The 27651-nt window shown below is 46.7% G+C and overlaps 3 protein-coding genes across 22 annotated transcripts in view; 2 read left to right on the top strand and 1 right to left on the bottom strand.

Annotated features, from left to right (window-relative positions):
* Window positions 1–4471, top strand: part of Usp3 (ubiquitin specific peptidase 3) — a 78510-nt gene extending 74039 nt beyond the window's left edge. For 3 of the 9 annotated variants that reach the window (NM_001302122.1, NM_001302116.1, NM_144937.4), the window contains one exon: window positions 532–4471. In NM_001302122.1, the coding sequence (NP_001289051.1) occupies window positions 532–697 (166 nt within the window). In that variant the 3' untranslated portion in view covers window positions 698–4471. The remainder of the gene's footprint in view (window positions 1–531) is intronic. The other 6 variants (XM_017313339.2, XM_017313340.2, XM_017313341.2 and 3 more) reach the window with 2 other exon arrangements.
* A 45-nt stretch (window positions 4472–4516) lies between these two features.
* On the top strand, window positions 4517–10651 carry Fbxl22 (F-box and leucine-rich repeat protein 22). Its single transcript, NM_175206.4, has 2 exons — window positions 4517–4891; window positions 7092–10651. The coding sequence occupies exons 1-2, from the start codon at window positions 4557–4559 to the stop codon at window positions 7465–7467; spliced, it is 711 nt and encodes a 236-aa protein (NP_780415.1). The 5' UTR covers window positions 4517–4556; the 3' UTR covers window positions 7468–10651.
* Window positions 10335–27651, bottom strand: part of Herc1 (HECT and RLD domain containing E3 ubiquitin protein ligase family member 1) — a 158364-nt gene continuing 141047 nt past the window's right edge. For all 12 annotated transcript variants that reach the window (XM_006511103.3, XM_006511108.3, XM_006511105.3 and 9 more), the window contains 10 exons: window positions 26983–27152; window positions 25816–25954; window positions 23041–23210; window positions 21772–21941; window positions 21356–21521; window positions 20354–20430; window positions 17682–17934; window positions 17028–17180; window positions 14217–14522; window positions 10335–10971 (listed from right to left, as the gene is read on the bottom strand). In XM_006511103.3, the coding sequence (XP_006511166.1) occupies window positions 10786–10971; window positions 14217–14522; window positions 17028–17180; window positions 17682–17934; window positions 20354–20430; window positions 21356–21521; window positions 21772–21941; window positions 23041–23210; window positions 25816–25954; window positions 26983–27152 (1790 nt within the window). In that variant the 3' untranslated portion in view covers window positions 10335–10785. The remainder of the gene's footprint in view (window positions 10972–14216; window positions 14523–17027; window positions 17181–17681; window positions 17935–20353; window positions 20431–21355; window positions 21522–21771; window positions 21942–23040; window positions 23211–25815; window positions 25955–26982; window positions 27153–27651) is intronic.

Below are 27651 nucleotides of genomic sequence, written 5' to 3'. Positions count from 1 at the left end.
TGCTCTCGTCTCACTAGACAAGAGGCTTCCGCTTATGCTTTCAAATGCTTACAAGCATGTCCACAGCTCCCTAGCTTCTGTACTGGCTCAGTGCCATCTTCTTTGTTCTCGAAATTCATTTTTGTGGTCAGTTGGTGTATTGTTTCCCAGTGTCAATATATTCCTTGTCTGGGTTTAGAGGAAGGTAAACATAAGAGCTCAACTAAGCATCTCAAATTAGAGATCTTTAGGATTTATTCTCTAATTACTGTGCTTATGAAAATTGATGACCTTTAACACTGCTCAGCTGTAAAGATCCTTCTGTGACTTCTGTAGACTTTTCTCATCGTTTGAGACAGAGTCTCACTATGTAGCCCTAGAACTTACCATGTAGAGTAGGCTGCCCTCAAACTCACAGAGATCCAGCTTTCTCTGTCTCCCAAGTGCTAGGATTAAAGGCATGCAACACCAGACCTTTTTGTGTTTACTATTTTACTCTATAGTCTTTTTTTTTTTTTTTTTTTTTTTTAACTTTTTGCCTTTTCTTTACAGGGTTGGTTCTGGACATTACACAGCATATGCAGTTCACGAAGGCCGCTGGTTCCATTTCAATGACAGCACTGTGACAGTGACTGATGAGGAGACCGTTGGGAAGGCAAAGGCCTACATTCTGTTTTATGTGGAGCGTCAGGCCAGAGCTGGAGCAGAAAAACTGTAATACCTCCTGACCATGAGTCATCAACTACACCGGACAACATTTCCATTTTCCATAAATACTTGATCCAAGAGTCAAATTTCAGTATGCACTTTTCAATTTCCAGTTTGGGGTTTAGTTTGGTCAGTGGTAGTGACTTACCCAACATGAGCACCAACTAATTTTTGTTGTTGTTCTACCAGAAAACCTCAGCAGGCATTTTGATTGGCTGCTTTAGTTGTAATAATTCAATTTTTATATGTAGTTTCCAGAACTTAGTTCTGTTTGACTTTTTATATTAATGTTTTCAGTTCTCACCGAGGCACATTTGCATTTGCTCTATACTCACATGCTGAGAGCCACCCTGACTGCTGTCTTCATAGCAGCCAGGTCAGCGACTCCATCGTGAGGATCGTGTGTGCAGGTCTGTGGCCCACCGGTTTCACAGTGACTGCTCAGGAATTCCTTCCGACTGCAGACCAGGCCGTCACCACTGCTGTGTCTCAGGGTTGCTGTGCCTCAGCATTAAATAACTCTGCCAGTCCCGTTGCACCTGTGCTAGAGTTCCAGAACTGCTCCATTTCTTGTCTCTGGTCTTCTTTTAATATTTTCTTGGGGGCAGACAGGCTAGGAACACTGACAAGTGCAAATACGTGTTTAAAAGCCCTGCGATTCAGCTGCATGGTAGAGGTATGTCCTGTGGGTGGATCTGTCTGACCATCAGAGGTGAGGTCTTACCCCCCAGACCTGACTTCCAGGCAGAAGTGGAGTCATAGAAGCTCTGGGTTTTAATTCACTCCCTGCCTGAAGCAGAACCAGGTGAAAGTATATGTCTCTGAACAAGAATAGTTTTTATTAAATTCAGTAGCTTAAAAAATACTGTTCACAGAAATAGGTTAGAAGCACTATTTGGACCATTTAAAGAAGGCAGCTAGTGGCAAATGCTGGAGGCCAGTGATTCGGTTTGCAGGTATTGAAACCTTTAAGTCAGAGTGTACAACTCCAACACAGCCTGTTCCACATCCACCTCCTCGAGGGACAAAATGCACTTCATGCAGACTTTTTACTAATATTTTTTCTATTACAAGTAAGTTTGGTAGCTTTCCTTGTCCAGTGAAGTTGATGGAGACGTGGCTCAATTCCACATTAATATTAGCTACAGAAATCTTCATTCCCTCAGAACAGAAATTACATTCTGGATCAGTACCTTAATACACTAACTTGAATCCCTCAGTACAATGACCGTATGACTAGTGTGTCCTTGGTCACACTAGTTATGTCAGGGCTGGGTACAGGACAGTGCAGGGCAAGTACCTTTCCATAGGGTTCTCTTGCACAACACAGGTCTAAATTTTATGCAGAACAACAAAGCTGTGACATGTGTAAGCACTACAACTTAGATTTAGTGCAGGAAGAGGAAGTGTGCTGAGTTCCATGAGGTAGAGGCATGTGCAGCTCTAGTTCTGCTGGTTTGAGCCACAGATCGAGGGTCGAATGATTTGCTCTAATATATCAGAACTGTGATAACATCACAGCTAAGCCTAAATGAGTCTCATCTAACGTTGCACACAGCTCCCACTAATCCAGGCTCCTCTGGCATTTATATCTTTGCCTCTGACTGGGCAACTGTAATGACTTACACAGTACGCACACAGAGCTGGCACTGTCAAGCCAGGTGGAGCAGCAGCAGCAGACTGGGCCGCTCTGTGGGGAGAGTGGTCATTAGGCAACACTTTGGCATACAAGGGAATGAATCATCTCTGGAATTTTTGTAGCAGCTTTATTGCTTGGTTTTACTTAAGCAGCAATGGCTGAGTGACACCATGAAGACTCTTTGAGAAAGTGACTGCACCCATATGCAGTGCCCATCTGAACACCCATGATGAAGTACATGTGCCTATTTGTTTTAAATCTAGCCTTACTGCACCGGTTACAGGCTTCTCTCTGTACTGTCTAGGGCTTTCCCACGTGTGTTCTAACCTGCATGCAACTTTTGCTCAGAGCGTATGCTGAGGCAGGGCCTCATGCATATCCTGTCCTGTCAGCCCATGGCAACAGGAAACTCCAAGTCCTCCCACACAGGTGGGGATAGAAACAGTTTGTGGCAACACAAGTCTCTCCATGGTGGAGAACTCTAAGCTTATCCACTGTATTCTACTCAGTGTGTAGTGGCAGATGATGTAATTAAACCAGTCATATGCGCTGGCCCTGGTTGAGTGTCGTGTGTCACACCTGTGGTACCTGCTCAGATTTATTTCACTTCTTTGGTTTACTTTATATGTTTAACCCATTGTAACCTCTACCGTCCCCTAAACTCTCTCATGGTCCTCCAACTGCTGAAGTCACCTCTTGCCCAGGCTTTGGAAAGGCTCAGGTAGGAACTGTTTCCAGAGCATGGGTCTTCTGACAGCCCCGAGAAGATGCCACAGCACAGGAAAGAGGAGGCACATGTGTGTGTGACTGTCACCACTGGGCAGTAGCCCTCAAGGGAGTGGTGGCCATGCCAAGATCATTGGCCATTAAGACTTAGTAGTCTGTATGATGCCAAGATGTCATTGTGCACGTTACCATTCATTCTGGCTGCAGACGAATCACATCCTAGTCCCGCCTCACCAGCTGGGCTCTTCTGTGGATTGTTTCCAGGCAGAGCAAGCCGGGCAGTGGTGGCGCTCGCCTTTAGTTCCAGCACTCAGGAGGCAGAGGCAGGCGGATTTCTGAGTTCGAGGCCAGCCTGGTCTACAAAGTGAGTTCCAGGACAGCCAGGGATATACAGAGAAACCCTGTCTCAAAAAGCCAAAAAAAAAAAAAAAAAAAAAAAAGAGGAGGAGGAGAGGAAGGAAGAAGAAATGGCAGAGCAACAGCCATCAGGGGCCAGTCTTGTAGCCTACATGGGCAGGAGGAAAGGGGAGTAGTCATTAAGGGGTTCTGTGGAGTTCTTTCAGGGGAAGCTGTAGTAGTCTTAGGTTTCCACCAAGTTGTATGCACTTAGAGCAGCTTCATACTTCCAGATCTGCAGCACAGCTTCCTAAAAAGCAGGGCAGCTGGGGGCTGTGTGCAAGCATTGAAACCCATCAGACTTGCAGTTCACTTCCAGTTATTTACACTTCAATTAAGTGTTCAAAAATAGAAACTGCCCACCCTCACATATTGGGGAATGCTATCTAGGACAGATAATGAAACTCTGCAAATCACCCACGAAAAAGAACACATGCACCAGTCTGTCTGTCTCACACACACGTGCTAGCTTTTAAAATAACATTTCAGATGAATCTTATGACAGTTTAGGGTAAAAATGGAGCCATTTGGGCCTTGCCATTGGGGTTTAAAGATAGCTCATCTTTGCAAGGTAGCCATTAGTGTCCTGAGCTAAAGTACCAAGCATGATCCTCAGATTCCACTCACAGTTTGGGGCATGGTAAAAATGACCTCTTCCTAGCAAGGGTGAGCAGAGGAGCCGCACCGACACACTCTGATACCTAACAGCTAATACTCACTGTCCTGCTAGGAGAAAGGCTGCAAGCCCAGGAAGGGCTGTTGTCGCTAATTACCTCCAATGAAAACACCTTAGTAAAAGCCAAGAGCCCTGTGCTCAACACTTATCAGCTCAGAGGAAAAGAAATCCCTTTTAAGGAAAACTTGTAACTTCAATGGGCTGCTCTTCTGCCAGGACTTTCAGGCCCTCTGAACATAAGCCGAACCACAGATGGCTTCGAGTAAGTCTGGATCCTGACACCCGCCCTCCCCACCCCGAGCTTCAGCACCAGTTGTTGGCCAAAAATAAACACCATTCCTCAACCATATATGTCCACCAGTCCTGATCTGGGGAGGAAGCAGGAGGCAGGTCAGACCCTTTCTGGGCATTCACGTGCGGCCACCACTCACCATGCACATAACCCAGCTCAATCGGGAGTGTCTGCTGTGTCTCTTCTCCTTCCTGGACAAGGACAGCCGGAGGAGCCTCTCCAGGACTTGCTCCCAGCTCCGAGATGTGTTTGAGGACCCCACCCTCTGGCCCCTGCTGCACTTCCATTCTCTCGCAGAGCTCAAGAAAGACAACTTCCGGCTGAGCCCTGCGCTGCGCAGCCTGTCCATCTGTTGGCATTCCAGCCGTGTGCAGGTGTGCAGCATCGAGGACTGGCTCAAGAGCGCCCTCCAGAGGAGCATCTGCAGCCAGCACGAGAGCCTGGTTAATGATTTCCTCCTGCAGGTGTGCAACAGGTAGGCCACCTTGCCCCTGAGCACTGTGGCTTTGTTGGCCCTGGCTCCAGGGAGGGCTGGGAAGCACACATTCCAAGAGCAATATGGCTCAGATTGAGACCAAGGCAGACAACCAGTGCCCAAAGAGTTGGGTTAAATCGGCTCACTCTCAGCTCCTAAAAATGCTGCTGTGGCAAATGAAGTTGAGTTCAGCTGGGTTCAGCGGCTCCTTGGAGCAGCTGTCTTCACTGGCAGCCATTAAGGCCTGGTTGGGTTCAGCTGAGCCTGGATTTTCAAGGTCAGGCTCCCAAAGGCATCAGTTGGCTCAGGCCTCTAATTTGGCCAAAAATAAACACCATTCCTCAAACAAGAATGCAGTTACCGAGGCCTGAGAACTGCTGCTAAGGAAGGAGAGCTAGGGTGCTCAGGTAAGCTGAAGCAAAGCCTATGCAAAGTAGCAGTGAGCGTCTCCTCTGGGGAACACACTTGTCCTGCACAGCACTCAGGGATGGATTTCAACTGTCAGGGCATAAGGGATACTCTGAGACATAGTGTGCTGTGCCAGTGTAGGACTGCCAGATCTTAGCAAGTAAGATACACACCACCCAGTTATATTTGAATTTGAGATAAACCGTAATAGGGGATGCCCTGAAAAATCCCCTATTTGATCTTTTGATGCCACACATCCCTCCCTCCTCCCCCCAATCCCTTGCACAGGCTGAGCCACAAAATGGGTCAGTCACACCTTCCTGTGCAGGGAAGCTATGGCCAACATGGCTGTGCCAGCTGCTGAGGAGAAAGAGCTCCCTGCTAGCTAAGAAGCATGGGTGGTTGCTAGCTGCTGCCATCTAGGGTTAGTACCACTGTGGGCTGGCCTCACCACAGAAAGTAATTACAGGGGCCTGCCTTTCACTTGTTCTCTTCCCAAGTTGGATTTGGGCTTGGCTCTGACAAGACCAGGCAAGGCCATTTTGATGGGTTTCACTAGGCTGCAAGGTTATGGGCAGAGTGTGTGTGTGTTTGTGTGTTACAATCCCACAGTGGTTCATTCTTGCTGGAAGATAACCAGGTTTAATCCCTGAAACCAGCAAGATTCGATTTTTACAGGATCTGCTAAGCACCTGTCCCCAGTGTCAAAGAAAGTGCAAAGGTATTGAGTTTCCAGTTCTGATATTGTATAACTGACCTCAGACCAAATGTTTAAACGCCCACCTCATACCTTTCTCTGCAAAATGAGAAAATCTGTATCACAGGACCAGAGGATGGAGTGACAGTAATTTGAGAAAGGTAAAATGAGCTGGGGGTGTAAGAGAGTCAGCTGTTCTGAATTCTTCTGCCTTAGTTGGGTTTCAGTCTAAACCTTAAGGCCAGATCAGGCAATATGCTGAGGGCTTAAATGCACCTTCATAACCATCACGAGTAACTTGCCAAGTCACTTGAGCCACCGGGAGCCAGTCTCCTCATTCACAAAACTGGTGTAGTAGGTGTAGCGTGCATGATGAGGGAGGCATGGGCTCGGCGTGTGAAATGGTACCAAGTCCAGCACACTTTAAATTTAAACCTTCCCAGGCACAAGGGAGATGAGCTGCCCCAGCTAGGTGCAGGCAAGGCACTAAGCGGAGGGTGGTGTGGAAAGGAACCCGACCCTCCAATCCACATTCAGCTCCTCGACCACAGGGCCCAGGCCCACTGGAGGCTCCGCCCAAGGAGGAAGCCACGTGACCATCCTGGGCTCTAGGAAAGTGGGTTGTGCCAGTAGTGGGCTCTGCTCACCCGAACCTCAGTCCTCACAGGTGCATGGCTACACACTGCCCAACTCTTCTACCATACAGAAGTCAACTTTGGTTCAGTGATAGTCCGGTCACATTACAAACTCCAGGGCCTGGCGCTAGCGGCCCTGGCTTTCAGGCTGCTGACCCAAAAGCCGAAGTAACTGTTGCAGGCAACCGAGCTGACGGTCTGACCCAACACTATGGTTTTCAGTCACTAACCACTACCCCAGGAGACCTCTCCGCCCACAGAGTCCCTGTCACGCATGGATCCCAGCCTCGGGGAGGATCAAAGGCACACAGCTGTCCCTTTCAAAGACCCCTGATAATGGACCCCGTAGATGAAGGGGCCGGGGGCCCTGGCTACAGCCCTAGCCCCTCGGACTCGCTGCAGTCTCCTGTGAAGGAGTTCTGCTGCGCCTCAGCCCCGTGTCACCCCGCTCTCCCCACAGGTGCCCCAACCTGACGTCCGTCACGCTGTCGGGCTGCGGCCACGTCACGGACGACTGCCTGGCGCGCTTGCTGCTCAGCTGCCCGCGCCTGCGTACGCTGCGCCTCGAGAACTGCGCGCGCGTTACCAACCGCACGCTGGCGGCCGTGGCCGCGCACGGGCGCGCGCTGCAGACTCTGCACGTGGACTTCTGCCGCAACGTGAGCGCCGCCGGCCTGCTCCGCCTCCGCGCCGCCTGCCCGAACCTGCGCCTCAGCGCCGAACGCAGCGCGGCCATGATACCCGATCAGCCGCCGCGCGCACGCGTGTGCGCTGCCTCAGCTTTCTCGGCTGCACCGGGGAGACAAAGCATGCCTCACCCCACGGGCTCCTACTGAGGATGCGCGCGCGCGCTATTAAAGGAGAGGATGCATGTAAAACTCTGGGTTTCTCTTTAAACGTCTGCCCCGTCGCGGCGCGCTGACTCGCCGTAGCGCCGGGGCTGCTTTCTAAGCTGGCGAGGAACCTGCGAATGGCTGAGGGGAGAACCCGAAATGAGAGTCTCCCTGGCTGCTCACTGCCAGACCGTGCGAGATGCACAAGCCATTCTAGAAAACTCACTCCTGTCCCTGCATGACTGATAGTTACTATTATTTCTCCTGTTTCTCACAAGGGAAAAAAAAGCATCACTTTTAAAAAGCCAGTATTTAAAGTAGTAGCCATAGTTAAAAGTGCTTAGATAGGGAACCATTTTTACTTGATGCAAAAAATGAGACTAGTTTTTCTGGCCTGAGTCTGGACTTCTAGGTCAACTTCACTTTAGTTGCCAAGACCCTGTGGCCACGGCCCTCTCAGTTCACCCAGCAGCCTCCCTCTCTAGGCAGGGGATGGGCAAGCAGGTTAAATGAGCACAGCTAGGGGGTGGGGAAGCTCAGCCAGGCTTCTCTGGCTGCCATCTATAATCAAGACTCCTTCGTTTATCTGCAGCCAGATTCTTTTTTTTTTTTTTTTCTTTCAGATTTCTGTGACATGGTTTCCCAATCCCTATCCACAGGTTCCTTAATTTATTGCCCAAATGGAAAACAAGAAAAAGACAATTTTCTGTTCTGTTCGCGTGGAACCCCTATTCTAGGGAGACAATAATTGGTACAAAAGAAGGCTTGTGGGGTGGGTGGGGATAACCAAACTAAATGTCATGGAGAAGGTTGACACTTGAGCCATGAAACCAGCCAGGGAGCCAAGCAAGCCATATGGAAAGTGCTACAGTCCAAGAAACTGCAGGGCACCATACTGGAAGCATTCGAGGGATGTGCGACAGCAGTGAGATCAGCATGGCTGAAGCAGGGAGAGGAGTAGAGAACCAGATGGAGGGAAGTGTAAAGGACAGATTATGAGGAGGATAAAATGAGCCCTTGGAGGTAACCGCATGCCAGCAGGAGCCAGACCACCAAACAGCGAAAGTGTGTGAAGTTCCACTGAACAACATTCAGGCACGTGTGGCAGGCATAGCCTCCAAGGCCCTGGGGACTGCTGAGGGACTTTCCTGCTGCTGCCAGGTTCTGAGCTGTGGCAGTGCCTCACCCAGAATCAGGGTACACAAGTCGTGGCCTGGTGTAATGCCTTCTAATCTTTGGGAAAGCTCCCAGTGGAGTGTTCCAACTGTGCTGACGATGTTCCCACTGGCAGGCATAGCTCAGCAAGCACATGCCACCTTCAGGGAAGGTGGGTAAGCCACTAACCCTTTACTGACAGCAAAACCAGAGAAAACTGGGCTCTAATTTCCCAGATCTGTAAAGGGAAGACCAAATGGTCCCCAGGCCCCTTTTTGCCTGCTCTCCCAATAAATGTCCAACACATACTTTTTTGCTAAATACTGAGCTTGGCAGACACAGAGCTTCATCTGACAAAGGTCACATGTTCATGGACATCTGGGAAAAGCTTGGTTTTTGAAGGTAGAGGGTTTATGTTTTCTTGAGACTGATTAAGGACATAAGTTGGCAAGTATTTGTTAACTGAACGAGGCCAGCAATTAAGGAAATACACAAGTCTCTACAAGGCAAACCAAATCCCTGCCCTGAGACCCAATGGCTGGCTGCTCTACAGATAAGGAACACTAGTCTTCAAGAATCAAGAAGAGGAAAATAAAAACACAAACAAACAAAAACTCAAAGCAAGCATGCAGGTTTCCAGCTAAGAGGCAGCATCACCATGCTATCTGCATCTCTGCAGACCTGAGACAAGTGGGTTTGTCGGGCACCATCTTACTAGAGTGCTCCCACAGTCTCCAGGCAGAGCAAATCTTCTGTCAAAGGCCCAGATCCGGTTAAGGCATTATTCTCAATGGCAATAAACTGAAGCCTGCAGACTGCTTGTCACTAGGACAAAGCCTAGAGGCACAAGCAGGGCCTTCCTACCTCAAGTCCAGAATTAAGGGCATATCTTTATTTAGAAGTCTCCGGTGCCCCCCAGAGACTTGAATCTTTTTCTAGGGAACCAATTCCATATGAAAACTTCAATAAAATGATGCCTGGATTCTCAGCTTTATCAGGGATGTTCCTTCAGATTTGGAAAGACAAGCACTCGCCTTTCCACTGGTAAACTTGCCTTCCCGTTTCTCTGCCTGGTACCTTATTTGAGCAGGCTGTCAGCAATGGCCTTTTCATTGAGTCCACAGGAAGCAGCCTGTGACACAGATTAGATGGGAGGAAAAGAGACAAGCTGCCTACTGACCTCCAATGCTTTCTGGTACACTGCAGCAGGAGCCTCACAGCAAGGGGGCTCCTCTTTCCCACCACCCGGCATACTCAGCTGGCACTCTTGGACAGATGAGCAACTGCCACTGACCACAAGGGCTGGGTTAAACACCAAGTGGGGCTCTGTCTCAGTCCCTCATCCACACACTAACCCTTGTATGAATGTACACTGTCAGCCACCCATCCACTCACTGATGCATGTGCACAGCTGTCTCTTTTGGACCACTGTCCCCTTTGCTGTCCTTTGGTACATTGGCACAGAGGTGCTGCCTCACACCAGCCATGCTTGAGGCTCTGCTGTAGGCCGGGATGCCAGCAGCACAAGGGGAGGGAGGTGTGAGAGCCCCGGCTCCTCCTCGGTAGGTATCCTTTTCAGAAGAAATCTGTCCCCAGTTTCTGAATGGCCCAGAGAGCAAGGTGACACTGGCAGACTGCAAAGCTCACTCTGTTTGGGCTCATGTCTGCTTCAACTTCTAGCCTAGGCACCCCTGGATCAACAACAGCGGCCCCACTCTGATTCCTGAATCTGCTTTATTTCTCTGCATAAGGAACCCTGCACAGGCGAATCAAACTAAAACAAAATAAATATATGAATATTCATGTAAAACTGTCCTTTCTAATGAACAATTATACACAATGTACAATTTCATGTTCACTGGGTGGGCTTACAAAAATGTATCATTCTCAACTAAAAATACACCAAAATGGCTCCATGCAAACTTATCCACAGTGACCAAAAAATACAGAGGAAAACCTGACTGAGCAGTTTCTGCTCTTTGTTTTGTACAATCACAGAAAAATAAAACCATCTAATTTCTTTGTTTCATTTGAAGTAACTAAATGTGGCCACTGTTTGTATCAGCTTATGTTCCTAAAACATCTATGTAGTTACCATAAAAGTATACCAACATCAAATTGGAAGTGAGCATTATTGAGAAAGGTGGGTGACAGCACCCTCATCAGTCAGTAGTCAGTGTCAGAGCCCTCTGCATTGTCCACATTTCTTGAGAGCATGTAGTTGTCCATGTCAATTGAACGGCAGTTGTTGATGGCATATCTCAAGCGCTCAGCCATGACCAGCTGGCTGGAATAGGGGGGCAGCCGCAGCTGGAAGAAGCAGGTCTGTGAGGTAGGCAGACTGTCATAAGGCTGTGGAGAGACAGACCAAGAGCTGTTAACAAGTGCACTGCCATCCCAGGGAGCATGGGGCTACTCATTACCACCCAAGACAGGAGAGAGCCTCTCCCTGACTTCTGGCTGATCTGCAGGAGTCAGAGAGTAGGTCTCAGCACAAAGCACAGAGGACCCACTGTCGCAGCTGGGGACACTTTCAGTTGGGCTTCATCCTCCTTCCCACTTCCTGCAATGGCCTGCAATGGAAAGTGGAGTCCTGACTAGGGCTACTTGGGAGACCAGAACCTGGCAGAGAGAAGAGCATGCTGAGAGCTCCCTGCTGTCCACCAAGGGGCAGGCAGGCCTGAGGTCATGGTGGGGATCCCCACAGAGAGTGAAGTGGAAGGGGCTAGGGTCCTGTCCATGGCACCTCACCCCTTCTCTGCTGCAGTGTGGTCTGAAGCCCCTCGCTGTTGTTCACGGATGGTGGGGAAAAGCAGTGAAGCCCAAGGTGTGCACTTAACTAACCATCATGAGGATGTGTTTACACAGCTGCGTTTTCTTGTTTTGTTTTTCTTTTTGGCTTTTCAAGACAGAGTTTCTCTGTATAGCTTTGGCTGTCCCCTCAAACTCACAGAGATCCACCTTCCTCTGGTCTCCTGCATGCTGGGATTAAAGGTGTATCCCACCACTGCCCGGCTTGGAAAGAGGGTTTTTTAAATTTTAATTAAAAAAAGCCCCGCCCCCTTTAAACACATGGTCTCACTATATAACTCTGGCTAGCTTGGTACTCAGTATGCAGACCAGGCAGACCTTGAACTCACAAAGATGTACCTGCCTCTGCCTCCTAAGTACTGAGAGTATGCCACTATGCTTGGCTTTAAAAAAGAATTTTTAAAGTACACAGCTGAAAATGGCTTCTTTTAGAGGGCAGGTTATATATCTTCTCTGACCCACCCTGCTAACAACCATTTTCCAAACGATTTGCAAGGACAGTAATGATAATTATGATTCTTATTTTTTTAGACAGTGTGATTTGAATATGCTTGGCCCAGGGACTGGCACTACTAGGACATGTGGCCTTCTTAGAGAAAGTGCATCACTGTGGGGGTAGTCAATGAGACCCTCCTCCTAACCATGTGGTAGCCAGTGTTCTGCTAGCAGATATCTTCAGATGAAGATGTAGAACTCTCAGCTTCATCTGCACCAAGCCTGCCTGGAAGCTGCCATGCTCCTGCCTTGATGATGATGGACTGAACCTTTAAACCTGTGAGCCAGCCCCAGTTAAAAGGTGTCCTTATAAGAGTTGCCTTGGTCATGGTGTCTGCTCACAGAAGTAAAACCCAAGCTAAGACAGACAGGGTCTGTTATGTAGCTCAGGCTGGCCCTAACTTGAACTCCTTCCTTAGGTGCTAGGATCACAGTGTGTACCACTGCTGGCTACACAGTATTTAATAGTAAATGTCTCTCCTTGCAGTGCTGGGTTGTGAGTGCCAGGGAAGCACTTCCTACTGGCTACATCCTGACCCCACCCTTCCTCCCTAGCTCTTTTTGAATCTGTGCTCTTCCTCAGAGCACCCTGACAACTGGGCTGCATTCCAGTGGTGGGATCTGCATCCTCCATGTATGAGAGGCTCATCAGCCTCCATATGAGAGCCACTGATGCCAGAGATATGGGCAGAAAAGCTGAGGACATCAAGGAAGGGAAGGACATCAGATGGCTCAGACACTTAAATGTGGGTACTAAAGAAGTGACCCAAGAGCCATAGAGGAACACCCCCAGTAGTCAGTTTACTGAGGCAGGGGATTAGTAGCAGTAACTCCTGGGGTGACTGGGCAGCCTAGGACACAGTCAAGGCAAGGATCATTCCGAGGACTAACCAGAAGGAAACTATTACCCCCTTCCCACTTCACTGTGCAACAACAAAACAGATTGGCCGCTTATAGTCTCTGGCTAGTCATGCAGCAAATGTATGGAAAGGCTCTTTTCACAGCATCCCAGAGCACAGCAGTCCCAGTGAACCACGGCCCTAGCCAGGAGCAGGGCTCCAGCTGGAGGCTGCAGGAGGCAAAGTTCTGTCGACAGGAGCAGTTCTCAGCCTGTGAGTCTGGACCCCTTTTAGACCTTTTTATAGGGGTAGTTTATCAAATATTCTGCATATCAGATATTTACATTATGATTCATAATGGTAGCAAAATACAGTTATGAAGTAGTCAAATAATTTTATGGTTGGGGGTCACAATATGAAGAACTGTATTAAAGGGTCGCAGCATTAGGAGGGTTGAGAATCACTGGTTTACAGCAACCTCCAGGAGCAGCAAGAGAGTGAAGAACACAGGGCACTGAAATTGAAGAAAGTGCTGGGTGTAGCATCTTATTTTCCTTACCATTTCCTTATCAAACACCACGCACCTGCTAGAGGGTGCCCACACACAGGAAGGGGAGGGGCTACTGCTGAGTAAAGAGGAGGAGAGAGATACTGTAAGTGTTGGGCCAGAGAGCAGAGGCCCAGAGGAAATCAGGCAGAAAGCACAGGAAAGAATCCCAGAGCTTCCTGTAAGGGAGATCACGGGCACTGTCCTTAAAGGGCAGTGCTTGCTAGGCCCAGATGGAAAGGGCACGAAGGAAAACTCACTATGGAAGGGCTCCAAAGCAAAAGAACACGGTATGCTGGAGAGACAGGCAGAAGCCTGATTGTGGAGAGGGCTAGCAGCATCTACCCGGGGTCTGTCCAGGATCCCTGAAAGATCTAGACGGAAAGAGGCACAGCTGGTAGAGTACTTAGGAAGAATGGCTCTGGACTGCAATGTGTGCTTCAGATTCTAAGCTTGTTTATTCTTGAGGCTCTGCAGCTAAGGCCTCCACCCTCTGCACCCCTCCTGTGGTAGCATATACCTGCTGCCTACATCTCCAGGTTCCTGCACACCAGGTGTGCACCAAACAAGACTGGACCCTGGCACACGAGCACACATGGAAAAGGCCCAGGGCCTGAGAGTCGGGGGAAGCATGAGGATCCCCTGCCCACTGAGACCTAACCAAGGCCAGGGTTGCTGTGGCAACACGCACTCCACATCCACTAGGCTCTTTTCTCCCCACACCTAAGTGAACGTAAATTTTTATGCTTGATGTTTTTAGATTTGGATAATCTAAATGCTAGAGCCTGAATGGGCAGACCTTCTGGGGGGGTTACATTTTGGTTTCCCTAGCAGGCAAGGAACAGAGAAGGGGTTGGGGGGAGAAGAAGTAAATTTTAACCAAGGAAGGAGAACTGCCTACTTACCCTATCGACCTTCATGATTTGAAACCTCTGGGAAATGTCAGCGGTGTTGGCTGGCAGTCGGGAGCGCCCAGACACGAAGCGCATGAAGAGCACCCGCTCCTCATTGGAGAACTCTTCCAGTGTGCGCCAGAGCCACTGCACCAGCTGGTGCTGCTCGTCCACCTCACGGTATCGCACCACCTTCTTCAGGACATCCACACAGATCTCAGGCATCCCACACACCATCTGTTCCAGCTGTTTGGCCGTGAGGAGGGACAGCAATGGTACAGGGACAATCCAGGACATCCCTTCTCGAACTGCAGCCACCTGTATCCATTAAAGGTTGTTCATTTTAACACACATTTGGTGTAGTAGACAGACACTCATCATGACACAGGTTGTCTGTTCCAGGCCCGAGGTCTGCAGCCAGGGCCACCCTTGTGTGAGTTCCACTGCTCTGGGACTCTCACACTCTTAGTCTCAAGTCAGTCAGCACCAGAGCCTTTCTTCTCTCCACAGAGTTTTAGTGCCTGGGTCCCTTCAGTGGCCACCCCGCCATGTTTCTAGTCACATGTAGCTGTGTGCTGTTAAAAGTGTGCTGTGGTGTCTCCATGACTCAAAATCACCCTGCTTCTCTTCTCAGAGCACAGGGGAGCTAAGGAGCTGAGAATGGAGGAAGAAGCTCCAGCCTCTGCCTCTGGGGGGCAGGAGGGCGGCCCTAGCTCACACACTTCTCTTTAGGGCAGCTTAAAACCACCCCTGATAAAGCAAACCACACGCCTCAGAACAGAAGCAACAGCGAGGAAAGGCCCTGGGGTTGTACCTGGTGCTCTGGTGACTGCCTGGGCTGAGGGACTGCCCATAGAACCCCTAAGGGACTAAGGGACTATCCATGCTACAGATTGTCAAAGCCAACCCACCAAGGCCAGAAAAATAGAAAACAAAAACTGACTGGATACAGTATGATGCTAAGGGGTGAGGCTGGCTGCTTTGAGGTAGCAAGGAAATGACTGGGGACAGTTACAGGAAGAACACTCATACTACAAGATGAGGTGGAAGTGAAAACAAAGGGACAATTCACCGAGAGAGGAACAAGGAGAGTGGACAAAGCTCAGAGGAATGGTCAGCAGAACCAGCCTGCAGTGAAGCCTGGCTCTGGCTCTTGGGTCTGTGGTAGGGCCATTCTTATTTTCTCTAGGTTCTGTGGTAATGGTTGACAATGCCTTTATTTCCCAGAGCACCCTCCACCCCCCAAAATAACTGTACACAGTGAGGCCCGGCACTTGGCAGGACCACTGCACTTTGAAGATTTTCAATGTTCATCAAAGTTCAGTGATAGAACATTTGTTTTGCATGGCACAATCTTAGTCCTCAGTCTCTGTCTCTGTTTCTCTCTCTCTCTCCCTGCCCCCTCTCTCTCCCTGCCCCCCTCTCTCTCCCTGTCCCTCTCTCTCTCCCTGCCCCTCTCTCTCTCCCTGTCCCTCTCTCTCTCCCTGCCCCTCTCTCTCTCCCTGTCCCTCTCTCTCTCCCTGTCCCTCTCTCTCTCCCTGCCCCCCTCTCTCTCCCTGCCCCTCTCTCTCTCCCTGTCCCTCTCTCTCTCCCTGCCCCTCTCTCTCTCCCTGTCCCTCTCTCTCTCCCTGCCCCTCTCTCTCTCCCTGTCCCTCTCTCTCTCCCTGTCCCTCTCTCTCTCCCTGTCCCTCTCTCTCTCCCTGCCCCCCTCTCTCTCCTGCCCCTCTCTCTCTCTCCCTGCCCCCCCTCTCTCTCCCTGCCCCTCTCTCTCTCCCTGTCCCTCTCTCTCTCCCTGCTCCCCTCTCTCTCTCTGTCCCTCTCTCTCTCCCTGTCCCTCTCTCTCCCTGTCCCTCTCTCTCTCCCTGTCCGTCAATCTCTCCCTGCCCCCCCACCCCTCCTCACTCTATCATGAACTGGAGACAAACCCTGGATCCTGTTCCTGTAAACACTGTCACAAAGAAAACAGTTTAAGAACTGAACTGGTCCCAAAGCTAAACTCAAAGAAGGACCCAGGAGTGAGGGATATGGAACTTGAAATAACTGAACTTAGATATCCTCAGAGCCTGGATCCAGAGCTAAAAAGGACCCAATATAACCTAAAAATAAAATACTGAAACTGTTAATGATTTTATGGAAAGAACCAACTTTAGACACATCAATTCCTAGGGTCATTTATTCCTACCCCTTTGTTAATCCAATGCTTATTCATGCTTCAGCACAGACCAAGGAGAACACAAACAAAAAAGAAGATACTCCTCACGTGCAGCCTTCAAGCTGACTGAAGACACAAGACCTGAATGTCTTTAGGCCACCACATGCACAATGATATGAGACAAGGGGAGTGATTTCAGAGTAAGGCAGGACTGTGAAGGAGGTACACTCCTGGCTGTGGCTTGAGGGTCTGCATCAGGAGCAGGAAAGAGGCTCTCGTTAGGCTGTAAGACCGTGTTTAAGGGTAAGTGACCCAGCTGGAGTGGGCACTGTGTGGGGAGCAGTTAAGAGATGCAGGCCAGGGCTGGATAGATGGCTCAGCCGTTAAAGGATAGGCTCACAACCAAAAATGTAAGAGATGCAGGCCAGATAGGTATGTGAGGAGGAGGAAGGAGACGGCCTTCTACAACAACGTCAATTTGGAGCTGACTTAAGGATGTAGATATAGTAAGACATGGCCTAGGAAGTCTCTAATAAGGTCTGAAATAGAGATATAAGCGAATCTATGCATGGATGGCGAATAATGCCAGATCTGGCATAAATAAGTGAGCTCTTGTCTGGACAAATGAAAGCATTCTAGACCACTTCCTGCACCATGATAGTTCATCTTACCTGCCGGTCCATCTCATGAAGTCGATACTCAATGGCCCTCTCTACGTACTCCTTCCTATTGGAAAACGTGAGTGGGATACTATTTCCTCCAGGGATTATGGGGACCATTTTACCATCAGCACTCTGGCCGACAAAAGAATCAAGAGGAATCATCTAAGGAAAGAAAGATAAGATATTTTATTACACAGTAAAGAGGATAACAAAAAGCATGACTCATACACAGACCAATAATGAAGTCAAGGCTTTAGTTCTATAAACAAGGCAGGCCAGTCACGTCTGTCTGACTGCTCAAGACTATGCTGACCCATCTGCTATAGGTAAAAAGAGCCACATCTTTGTCCCAAACCAGGTCTGTTGTGTTCTGGCTACCTAGGCCTCCCTCTCCACTTGGTGCCCGTGGTTGTCCACATGACGGGCAGAAAAGTTGTTAAGGTACAAGAAGGTACAAGAAGCAGGAGTTGGGAGTTGGAGCCAGCTCCACATATTAGCAGCTCCCTGGACCACTAAAACTGAGGTACCAGGGCAGCTTGGCCTAGATATGCTAAAGTCAGACCGACAGAAAGAGGTAGACAACATCTGACTTTACATAGAAAACTTCTGATTGGAGAACACAGTAAGTCAGGAGTTACAGAAGCCCAGCTGTGCCAGGCTTACCTCATGGAAACTCTCTTCAGTAATGCCACTGTCTTCAATGTGAAGGATGCTGTTAAGGGTCTGCACATAAAGCAGATCCACTTCCTCCAGGTCCTCCAGGGTAAGTGGGACACAGCACAGCTGTTTCCACACCAGAGGGGCCAGGTGAAGGTCCAGAGGCTTCTTTGTACGAATGGCAACCCCCATTAAAATTCCTAAGAACTTAAACTGCATTAAATGTTCATCAAGGCAGGCAGAGGGATTAAAAAGGAACCTATGAAAGAAAAGTAAATCTTTCAGCTAAAGATTCCTCCCATTAGAAACAATTTCCCACCGCGAAAGCATTAGAGTAGACCTGTGCCGTTGAATCCAGCAGTCATTAAGTACATTCGCCTATGTAATTAAAGTCTAACACCTCGATGCCCCTTTTTTGGTTTCGTGGGCTGGAACTGTAAGCATGTACTGTCAGACCAAGCTCAAGTTCAGCTCATTAGTTACTCTAATTACACCTGAGTGCTCACCAAGCTACACATGACTAATGTGCTGGGCAGCACAGGGACAACATTCTGAATCAACCTGTGCCACCCCCATATGTATGTGTTTATACGTGTAAGACAGAGATCGAGAGCATGTGCATATGTGTTAGAATGAGCATGTGTGCTTGTGTGTGAGAGAGAAAACACGCATGCATGTGTGTGCTTATGTATGTGGTAGGTTTACGAATATGTAAAGGGGAGAGGAGGATGGTGAATATCTCTCTACTGCTCTCCGCCTTATATTTCTGAGACAAGTCTCACTTTTACTGCTGGTTGAGCTGAAACTATGTAAACAAACCTGACTTCAGACTCACAGAGATCAGCCTGCCTCTGCCTCCTGAGTGCTATGATTAAAGATGTGTGCCACAACACCTGTCTTCTACCTTATTTTTTGAGAATAATAAATTTCTAATTAAATGTGAAGCTCACCTGGTTTGGCTAGGTTAGCCAGCCAGTGAGCTCTCAGAATCTGCCTGTCTCAGTTTCAGGCACAAACAGCCATACCCAGGCTTTATGTGCTGGGGACTAGAACTCAGGTCCTCTTGTTTTCACGTGCTTGACTAGCCTACTGCTTAAGAATGCCCCACATTCTGCAATCATTTCACTTATAACTTCTAAGTCTTTAGAGCAAGATGAAAAAAAAAAAATGAAATTGCAAATACAAGGACACCAGTGGACTGTAACTAGTTTCATGACCCTGGCATTCATTCTACCCTAAGGAAACTCCAAAGCCTAAAAAACATAAGGCAGCCAAGGCTCATAAGCAACTCTGAGTTTCTGCTAATTCCCTCTGAATTATCATCAATCTATCCCTTAGTACTGAGTGCAGACAGCAATGGCTGCTTCTCACCATGATAGGGGCTGATGGTTGATAATAAGGATTCAGTGGGGAACATGTATGAAGCACCGAGAACAGGAAGCACTCAGTAGGTGACTGTCATTATTAAGATACTTGAGAAGCATGCCTGTCTTTTTTCTTTTCTTTTTTTCAGTTTTAAGTGGAGTTTATAACACTAAGAGATAAAGGGTTGTTAACAAACACAGTAACAAATGGACATCTGATTGGTATGAGGCATTATCCTGTACACGTCATATTTGTGTATCCTCAGTGCATAGCATTTACACACAGAGCCACTGCTGCACAGCACAAGAGTATCTGAAGAGGCTGAATCGGGGTAAGGCTGTTTTACAGACTGGATGGCTTTAGTATATATATTCTATATGAAAACAGATCGAACTCTTGAACTGGCAGGTAGAAGGCAACTCTGCCGAATACTAGAGTAAAAGCCCCCAGTTTAGTGCACAGATCCACCCCTTCCGTCTGCACGCACGACACATTAACACTATTTAAAGGTAAACGAGGCACTTTGTGGCAACCACAGCCATTGTTATGAACATATTGCACAAATTTTCTAAAACTAAACATGTAACTTGTAACCTACTTTTATTTTTAAAGCTGAAACATTTGATGCAGCCGGTAAACTCCACTTAAGTTTATAACCTGTGCCACAGCAAAGAATGGTGACGCTATTTAATTCAACTACCCTTTTACAATTATGGCAAAAATGTCCAAGAGGAATTACAGAGGACTTGGGATGTACAGGGCCCAACTGTAAGCCTTCTTAAAGGTGATGCCTTCAAGTCATTTCAGACACGTAAGCTGCTGCACATCCAGAGTCTAAGAAAGCATTCCAGAAACACGGGAGAGATCACCTACAGAATGCACTTCAGGCTAATCGTGAATACTGTCAGAAAGAAAGTTTGAATTAGGACTCAAAACCCTTCAGTCATAGCAATTCTTGTCAAATTCTATGGGGATGGTAACTGAAATAAAGGAAGGAGAGTATGTATAATACATATATTTATATATAGTGCCATTTTCCCATTTCCAATGACTACACTATAAAATGTAAGCAAGGCTTCTCAAAAACACTGAAACATTCAAAATCAAAACCCTCATTCAAACCTTCACATTCCAAAGGAAAAATATTAACAGTGCAACAGCCCATTGTAATGTCATTCATTATTCATGACCTGGCGCTGTGTGACATATTGGAACAATACAAGTTATAGTTTAGCATGCTGTGCCCAAAACTAACAAAGAACAGTGTTCATCACTGTCTTCAAAACATCAACAGCGAAGCACTCCTGTCTCACCTGTCTCTGTTGTAACCGACTTCTGCAGTAGCATTAGGAGAGGGTATGAGAAGGTCAACTATTCCAGTCTCAAGTTCCTGCAGAAAAAGTGTTTTGTTGAGAGATGACAATCAAATGCATCAAGAAAACAAACAATCTATATTAAAACTAATACTGGAAAGGGGATATCTTGAGGAATTTATAATGCTATACTTCAAGAACTTCTAAGTTTAGTTATTTTTGTGATTTCAAGTTAAAGTGAAAGATGAAGTCCTTCATGTGAGAAACCTGAAGAATGAGGAGCCAGAACACAAGGACATTAGTGAGCATCTGGGGAGCTATGGACAGGGTGTGCTGCAATTCCAAACTGACTCAGCAGAGATAGGCAAATGTTACTCAAGCCACAGGGTTTATCAGACAAAGTAGAAGGAACAACACTATTCTCCAAGCATCTACAAGTGTGGCTTCTAAAATCAGAAGTGATCCAAACTCTTTTTCAAAAATTAGTTTTAATTTCAAAAAATTTTATTTACTTGTATGGGTATTCTGTCTGCATTTTGTCTATGCACTCCATATGAGCAGTGAAAACCAGATGAGGGCACTGAATCCTCTGTGCTGAGAGTGGATATTGAGAACCTAATCTGGGTCCTCTGGAAGAGCACCAATGTTTCTAATCACTGCAGTATCTCTCCACCCAGTTTAAACTCCTTAACACTCATTTTTCTATTCTTCTGGAGCCTGGTGGATCCACTGTGCTCCAGAGCACACAGTGGTCCTGCATCTGTCTCCTCCATGAACATGTTCACGTGTCACCACTGTTTCTTCTAGTGCAGCGTAATTAATAATAATCAGTGACACCTAAGTCACTGATCTTGATGCGTTTCCCAAACTCACTACAATTCACTCCATTGCACCAGCAGCATAACTGCAAGGCTCAGAGATGTACCCATGCTATACTGACAAGCACTAGCAACAGTCAAAACACCACTCACAGAGCCTAGAAAGGACACCGCATGCAGGTACCTGGCACATTTCTGTGATAGTGTCATCAAACACTCCTCCAGCATCATCAGCTCCTTCTCCAACCAGCTTAACCTTCCATGCTCGGGAGGGTAGACGGAGGTCTGATGCATTTAGCTTTACCACTTGTCTTGCTATTTGAACAAAGATGGGCTTACACTTCCGTCCTCTAAAAACAAAAAAGGAAAACCACCACTAACAACAAAAAACATCAGGAGTAATGTAACACAACTCTTCACCTCCACAGATCACCTCAAAGATCCTTTGTGGCATTTTCCTATCAGTGAACAGACATGGGGACCAGTGTGAGTGCTTTCACTGCCATTTATAAGGGTACACAGAAGCTGAGGCACACAGAGATGAGTTAGCAGTAATATTCTAAACAATTCTAGCTAGTTAGTAAAACACACATGACCTACCTGGTTGATATTCTCTTTACAGTAATCTGAGGCCCATAATTTTTGCCTTGAACCATGGTCTTCCCTATGGAGCGCACCATGGGGAGTGTGTAGACTCTTGGAGCTAACAGAGGCCGAAGTTGTCCCTGTACAATGCCCCATGTTCCAGCATTGTAATGAGATGTGCTGTTCTGTAGACAACATAAGGAGATCAAAGATGGCATAATACAAGACTTAAAAGAAATAGTATGTTAAGATATAATTCTTTCTGAACTTTAAAAGCATAGAACGGAGTATCATTGCAATTAATAACTTAAAAAAATACTGATAAAATGAGGTTGTTATTTTTTTAAGTCTTAGAAAATACAGAAAAAAGGAGAAATACAGAGATGGTATCCAATCAACCAAAATCCATCCACAGAGAGATAACCCCACTGACAGCATGCACTGCTTTTCAGTTTGGGTATGTACACATAAATTCTCAACACTGGGAAAATGTACTATTTAGATATTTCTCAGCTACTTTTCTCACATGGCTTTGTGTCAGACATTTCTCAATGAACTAGAACCAATTTGCTGACAGTCTAGTATAACCAAGTATCCTCCTGGTTGTCTGATGCCTGCTTCTAAAAGATGTCAAAACTATTCCTTCCTCTCATAAATGGTGATCCACAGGTTCTGAGAATTTTTTAAAAAGGGGTATATACATTTTGGCAGACACGCTTACTTATTAAATAACCACTTTCTTCATAAATGTGGGACATTCTATAAAGACCGACACACTTTACTCTATAAAGAAAGATAAAACAGCCAAACTTACCTTATTTCCCTGACTTTCCTTTACTAGATTGAGTGTGCTCCTTTGTAGGGAGGAAGAAGGCTCATAAACATCTTGGCTGATTTGATTCTTTCGCTCCCTATTTTATGATCCTATCAGCTCTGTGTACTTAGATTCCCCCCCTTTCTTTTTCCAGGACTAGGGATGGGACCCAGGTGCCTGTGTAGGCTAGGAAACCCCCTCCCATCTGGCCACATGCCATCCACTTAACATCATATATCAAACTGGGCAGGAGCTATGACATGCCTCAGTTACCCATGCTTCCTCTAGCTCTGAACAAATCAAATCACTTTCTGTTCACATGTTCCCAAATCAGAGATAAAATGGAATTACAGCTGGTGACCTCTCCCTAACACAAAGAGCATAACACATTAGCCATGAGAGAAGTTTTTAAAGGCAGAAAGGCTCTGGCAAGTCCATCGTGGGTACCACTTCCCAGTCCAACACCTTACCTGGTTGTTGGGGCTGAGATTCAGCAACCTCCATGATGAGTACATGAGGTCAGAGAAGTGGTAGAGCAGCCGGAGCCTTGCTCGCACGGTGTGAATGCTCACCTCTCTCAGTGCCCCATACTGTGGGGGCACTGCGTCAGGCAGGCCCAACTGGAGAGGCACTGACACACCTGCCCAAAGCACAGAGGCACTTGTCAAGGAAAATGCAATGCTTCAATTTTGAGTATTTTGAAAACTCTCTAACAGTGAACACAAGATAATTACTACATTTTATTCTTAATATTTTGCTATATATACTATTCTACAGAGATATCTATTCCTCTACCCATTAACTCATCTTTTTTTGGGGGGGGGGTTTAGTACTTGTGATGATTTGAAAAAGACTGACCCCCAAAGGCTCACAGATTTGAATATTTGGTCACCAGGTAGTGGTACTACTTGAAAGGATTAGTAGGTATAGTCCTGTTGGAGAAACTGTCACTGAGGGGTGGGCTTTGAGGTTCACAAAGCTCATTCCAAGCCCAGAGTCTCTCTCTTCTTGCTGCCTGTGGATCCAAATGTAGAACTCTCAGCTCCTCCCTCCAATACCATGTCTGCCTGTGTGCCACAAGACAATGAGCTAAACCTCTGAAACTACAAATACACCACAATTAAATGCTCTTTTATAAAGGATGCCATGATCATGGTATCTTTTCATATCAATAAAACTAGTTTTTACAGAGAGTATAGTCTTTAAACCTTAAAAGAACAAGTATCATAAGCCTGGCAATGGTACTGTAGGCCTATAATTCCTGCGGGAGTTCAAGACCATCCTCGGCTACATGCTAAGCTTAAGACCAGCTTGGCTTACATGAGCCCACCCCAAAAATCCAAAACAATGAAACAAAACAAACACACACAAAATTAAAACAAAACAAGAACACCCCCCCCCCAAATAAAAAACATAGCAAACCTGGTCTTTCTTCCTTTAATTTTTTCTGTTTGAATAAAGAGACAAAAACAGCCGGGCGTGGTGGCACACGCCTTTAATCCCAGCACTCGGGAGGCAGAGGCAGGCGGATTTCTCAGTTCGAGGCCAGCCTGGTCTACAGAGTGAATTCCAGGACAGCCAGGGCTACACAGAGAAACCCTGTCTTAAAAACAAAAACAAAAACAAAAACAAAAAACAAAAACCCCAAGAGAGAGAGAGAGGGAGAGAGAGAGACAGAGAGAGAGAGAGAGAGAGAGAGAGAGAGAAAGAGTTGGGGGAGAGGGTAAGTTCTTCCTTTCCTATTCAGTAATTGCCAATCTCATATTAACGATGCAAATGAGACCAGGTATTCATCTCCTTGGTGAGAGTTAGTCCTTAAGAAAAAAAATATCTCTGAGGAGTCTTCCCCAAGGATTTGCTGTGAAAGTAGGGAGGTAAGAAAAATGGAGGGGACCTCTAAGCACTCAGTCACACATGGCTTCAGAAATTCTAGGACCTTAGGCACCAGAGGCTAGCAAGTAGAAGATGAGGGCTTGGACAAGAAGTAACACAAATATGGGAATGATACAATTAAGGAAATGACTACAGTTGCAGGAAATGAAAGATAGAGCCAACCAGAGGGTCTTATTAAAGGAGACAACTGCATTTGTTTTTGTGTATGCACGTATGTGCAATGAAAAGGTCATTCCTCAGGATGACTATCCACCTTGTTTTTGGAGACAGGGTCTTCTTCCATTGGCCAGGAGCTTGTTGATCAGGCCAGGTTGGCTAGCCAGTGAGCCCCAGGGTTTGCCTGTCTATGCCTTCTTAGCACTGGGATTACAAATTTGTGCCAACACTCTTGGCTTCCTTGTGGATGTTTGGACTCAAATACTGGTCCTTATGCTTGTGTGGTATTTTGCTGAGTAAGCTTTTTCCTCAGTCCTGCCATATATTTTCAAGTCTTTTAAAAAAATGACTATAATGATTTTGTAATACTTAAAGAAATGTTAAAACTAGAGGCAGTCACTATTCATATTTTATGATGGAATAAACTGGCAGTAACTAGACTTGTATTGAGTCACTGAATAAACATCTTTTTGCTAATGGCTACTGGAGTGACAAATATAACACCTCAGAGCTTTTATTTTATTTCGTTAGTTTTTCAACACAGGGTTTTCCTATGAGGCCATGGCTGTCCTGGAATTTGCTCTGTAGGCTTGGCTGTCCTAGACTGCTTCCTGAGTGCTGGGATTAACGATGTGAAGCACCTCCACCCAGCTCTCCTCAGTTCCTTTGTGATAGTAAGTCTTGCAAAGCAACTGCCATCTTTTTATTGGTGTGTTTTGAGAAAGGGTTTTCCTACCAGCCCTAGCTGACCTACAACTTTCTATGTAGATGAGGCTGGGCTGGAATTCACATAGATCCCTTTGCCTCTGCCTTCCAAGTGCTGGGATTAAAGTTGGATCAGGATGGCCAGTTCTATTTGCTACCTTTTTATCGATACAGGTATATTTATACTTACCTATATAAGTGTATGTATACTTAGTAGAAGCTCTAATTTAATTAATTCTTGTTTGCCTAAAAAACATGCTGATTTCTTTGAGGACTGAGAGAAAGAGAGGGCATGAAGTTTGGCTATATACTGAAGTCTGCAGAAGAAATGCATGATATGAAATATTTATGGTGCTTGTAGCAAAAAGAATACTCCAAGCCTTGATGCATTTTAGACATGTTGGATGCAGTGAGAACTGCAAGCAGATAGAGCATCACGACACGACTGAAAGTAGAAGAGCAGCTGGAAGAGCACAAATGGTCCGTCTCACCTGGTGCTCTTGGTGGGACTGGTGGGGCTGTCCATGCAGCACTGTGGCAACGGCCCGCTGAAATCTGGCGGATGTTTTTCCCTTGCAGAACTGTTACCAGGGTTGGTTCTCGAACGTGGTTGGTGTGGCCTAGGCCAAGCTAAGAATAAAAAAGCAAATGCACAGAGATTGAAGAAGCAGAAGGCAGGCCAATGAAATCTATTAACATCTGAGTCATGCATCAACTTCAATAACGAATAAATTCAGCCGGGTGTGGTGGCGCATGCCTTTAATCCCAGCACTTGGGTGGCAGAGGCAGGTGGATTTCTGAGTTCCAGGCCAGCCTGGTCTACAGAGTGAGTTCCAGGACAGCCAGGGCTACACAGAGAAACCCTGTCTGGAAAAACAAAAACAAACAAACAAACAAACAAACGAATGAATAAATTCTGATTTCTCTATCACAGTAGTAGTCCTTATAAGTTTAGACTGTCCCCTAAAAGCATTAGTCTTAACAACTGGTCACACTCTTGAATTCTTGGAAGAGGTATCTTGGAAAGGGTAGGAGTTCTTGTTAAGTGAAAAAAGAAGGCTCTCCAGAACTCTTACTTAAGACACACTGGTTTCTGGGTACACAGATATAAAATATACATGGCTCCAATTCTCTGCTCTTAGCAGCAGCAGTTAAGTGTTCAACATCAAGGAAGATTTTGTCAAAACCTAACCAGGGAATTCCCCAAAGGCTCCTCACCATTGGTTCTCCTTTCATCAAGATTACTGCAACCACAACTTCCTGATCTGCTAATGCAGGTATGAGGAGAATGTAAATGCTCACTAAAACAACTTTGAATAAGAGGGTCTCTGATCTGAGATTATGGGAGGAAGTGAGGATGGCTCTGCTTGTGGGCTGAAAACCACTGTAGAAGCATCAGTCTCTCAGACATCTCCTACCAACGTCTCTCTTCCATATACAGATAGACAGAAGGACTAAGGACACAGACCTGAAGTCTTTTTACATTCTCTTCATTTTCATTCCTGCCCTTACTCCTGTGACTACAGGGGATGACAAGATTTCTTGCACAAGCAAAGGATTCTCTGAACACTAATATTTTAAAATACAAAGACACTCTTACAAATAAACAACACCGTCAGATTTCTAGAGTATGCAAGAGCAGCAAATATGCCATTTACCTGCCCTTCTGAATTGCTACCCCAGGCATAAACATCTCCAGTTGATGCCAAAGCAAGTGTGTGTTCAGCTCCAACAGCCACATCTTCAATGACCACTCCAGCCAGGACAGGGATTTGTTGGGGTCGATTATGATTACGAGCACGTCCCTCAGGCAAGCCTATCAATCGGTCTGGAAGAATAGCAAGAGGAAGTGTTATAGATGGCACCCTGAAGTTTGTGTTCTGTAAGAAACCATTAACTTCTTGCCTTAGAATGACAATCATGCAGGACCCTGATATAGCTGTCTCTTGTGAGGCTATGCCAGTGCCTGGCAAATACATAAGTGGATACTCACAGTCATCTATTGGATGGAACACAGGGCCCCTAATGAAGGAGCTAGAGAAAATACCCAAGGAGCTAAAGGGGTCTGCAAGCCTATATGAGGAACAACAATATGAACTAACCAGTACCCCCCAGAGATATATCTCTAGTTATATATGTAGCAGAGGATGGCCTAGTCAGGCATCAGTGGAAGGAGAGGCCCTTGGTCTTGCGAAGATCATATGCCCCAGTACAGGGGAATGCCAGGGCCAGGAAGCAGGAGTGGGTGGGTTGGGGAGCAGGGCAGGGGGATGGTATAGGGGGCTTTGGGGATAGCATTTGAAATGTAAATGAAGAAAATATCTAAT

Source organism: Mus musculus, chromosome 9, assembly GCF_000001635.26.
Source record: "Mus musculus strain C57BL/6J chromosome 9, GRCm38.p6 C57BL/6J".
NCBI lineage: Eukaryota > Metazoa > Chordata > Mammalia > Rodentia > Muridae > Mus > Mus musculus.
Note: the sequence above shows the minus strand (reverse complement) of the source record. Positions and strands in the feature narration are given on the sequence as shown.

What these genes read in the sequence shown, in the direction of transcription:
- Fbxl22 (NM_175206.4), top strand. Translation starts at nt 4,557, where the DNA reads ATGCACATAACCCAGCTCAATCGGGAGTGTCTGCTGTGTCTCTTCTCC. An exon ending in CTCCTGCAGGTGTGCAACAG is followed by an intron (nt 4,892 to 7,091) that starts GTAGGCCACCTT and finishes CTCTCCCCACAG; the next exon opens with GTGCCCCAACCTGACGTCCG.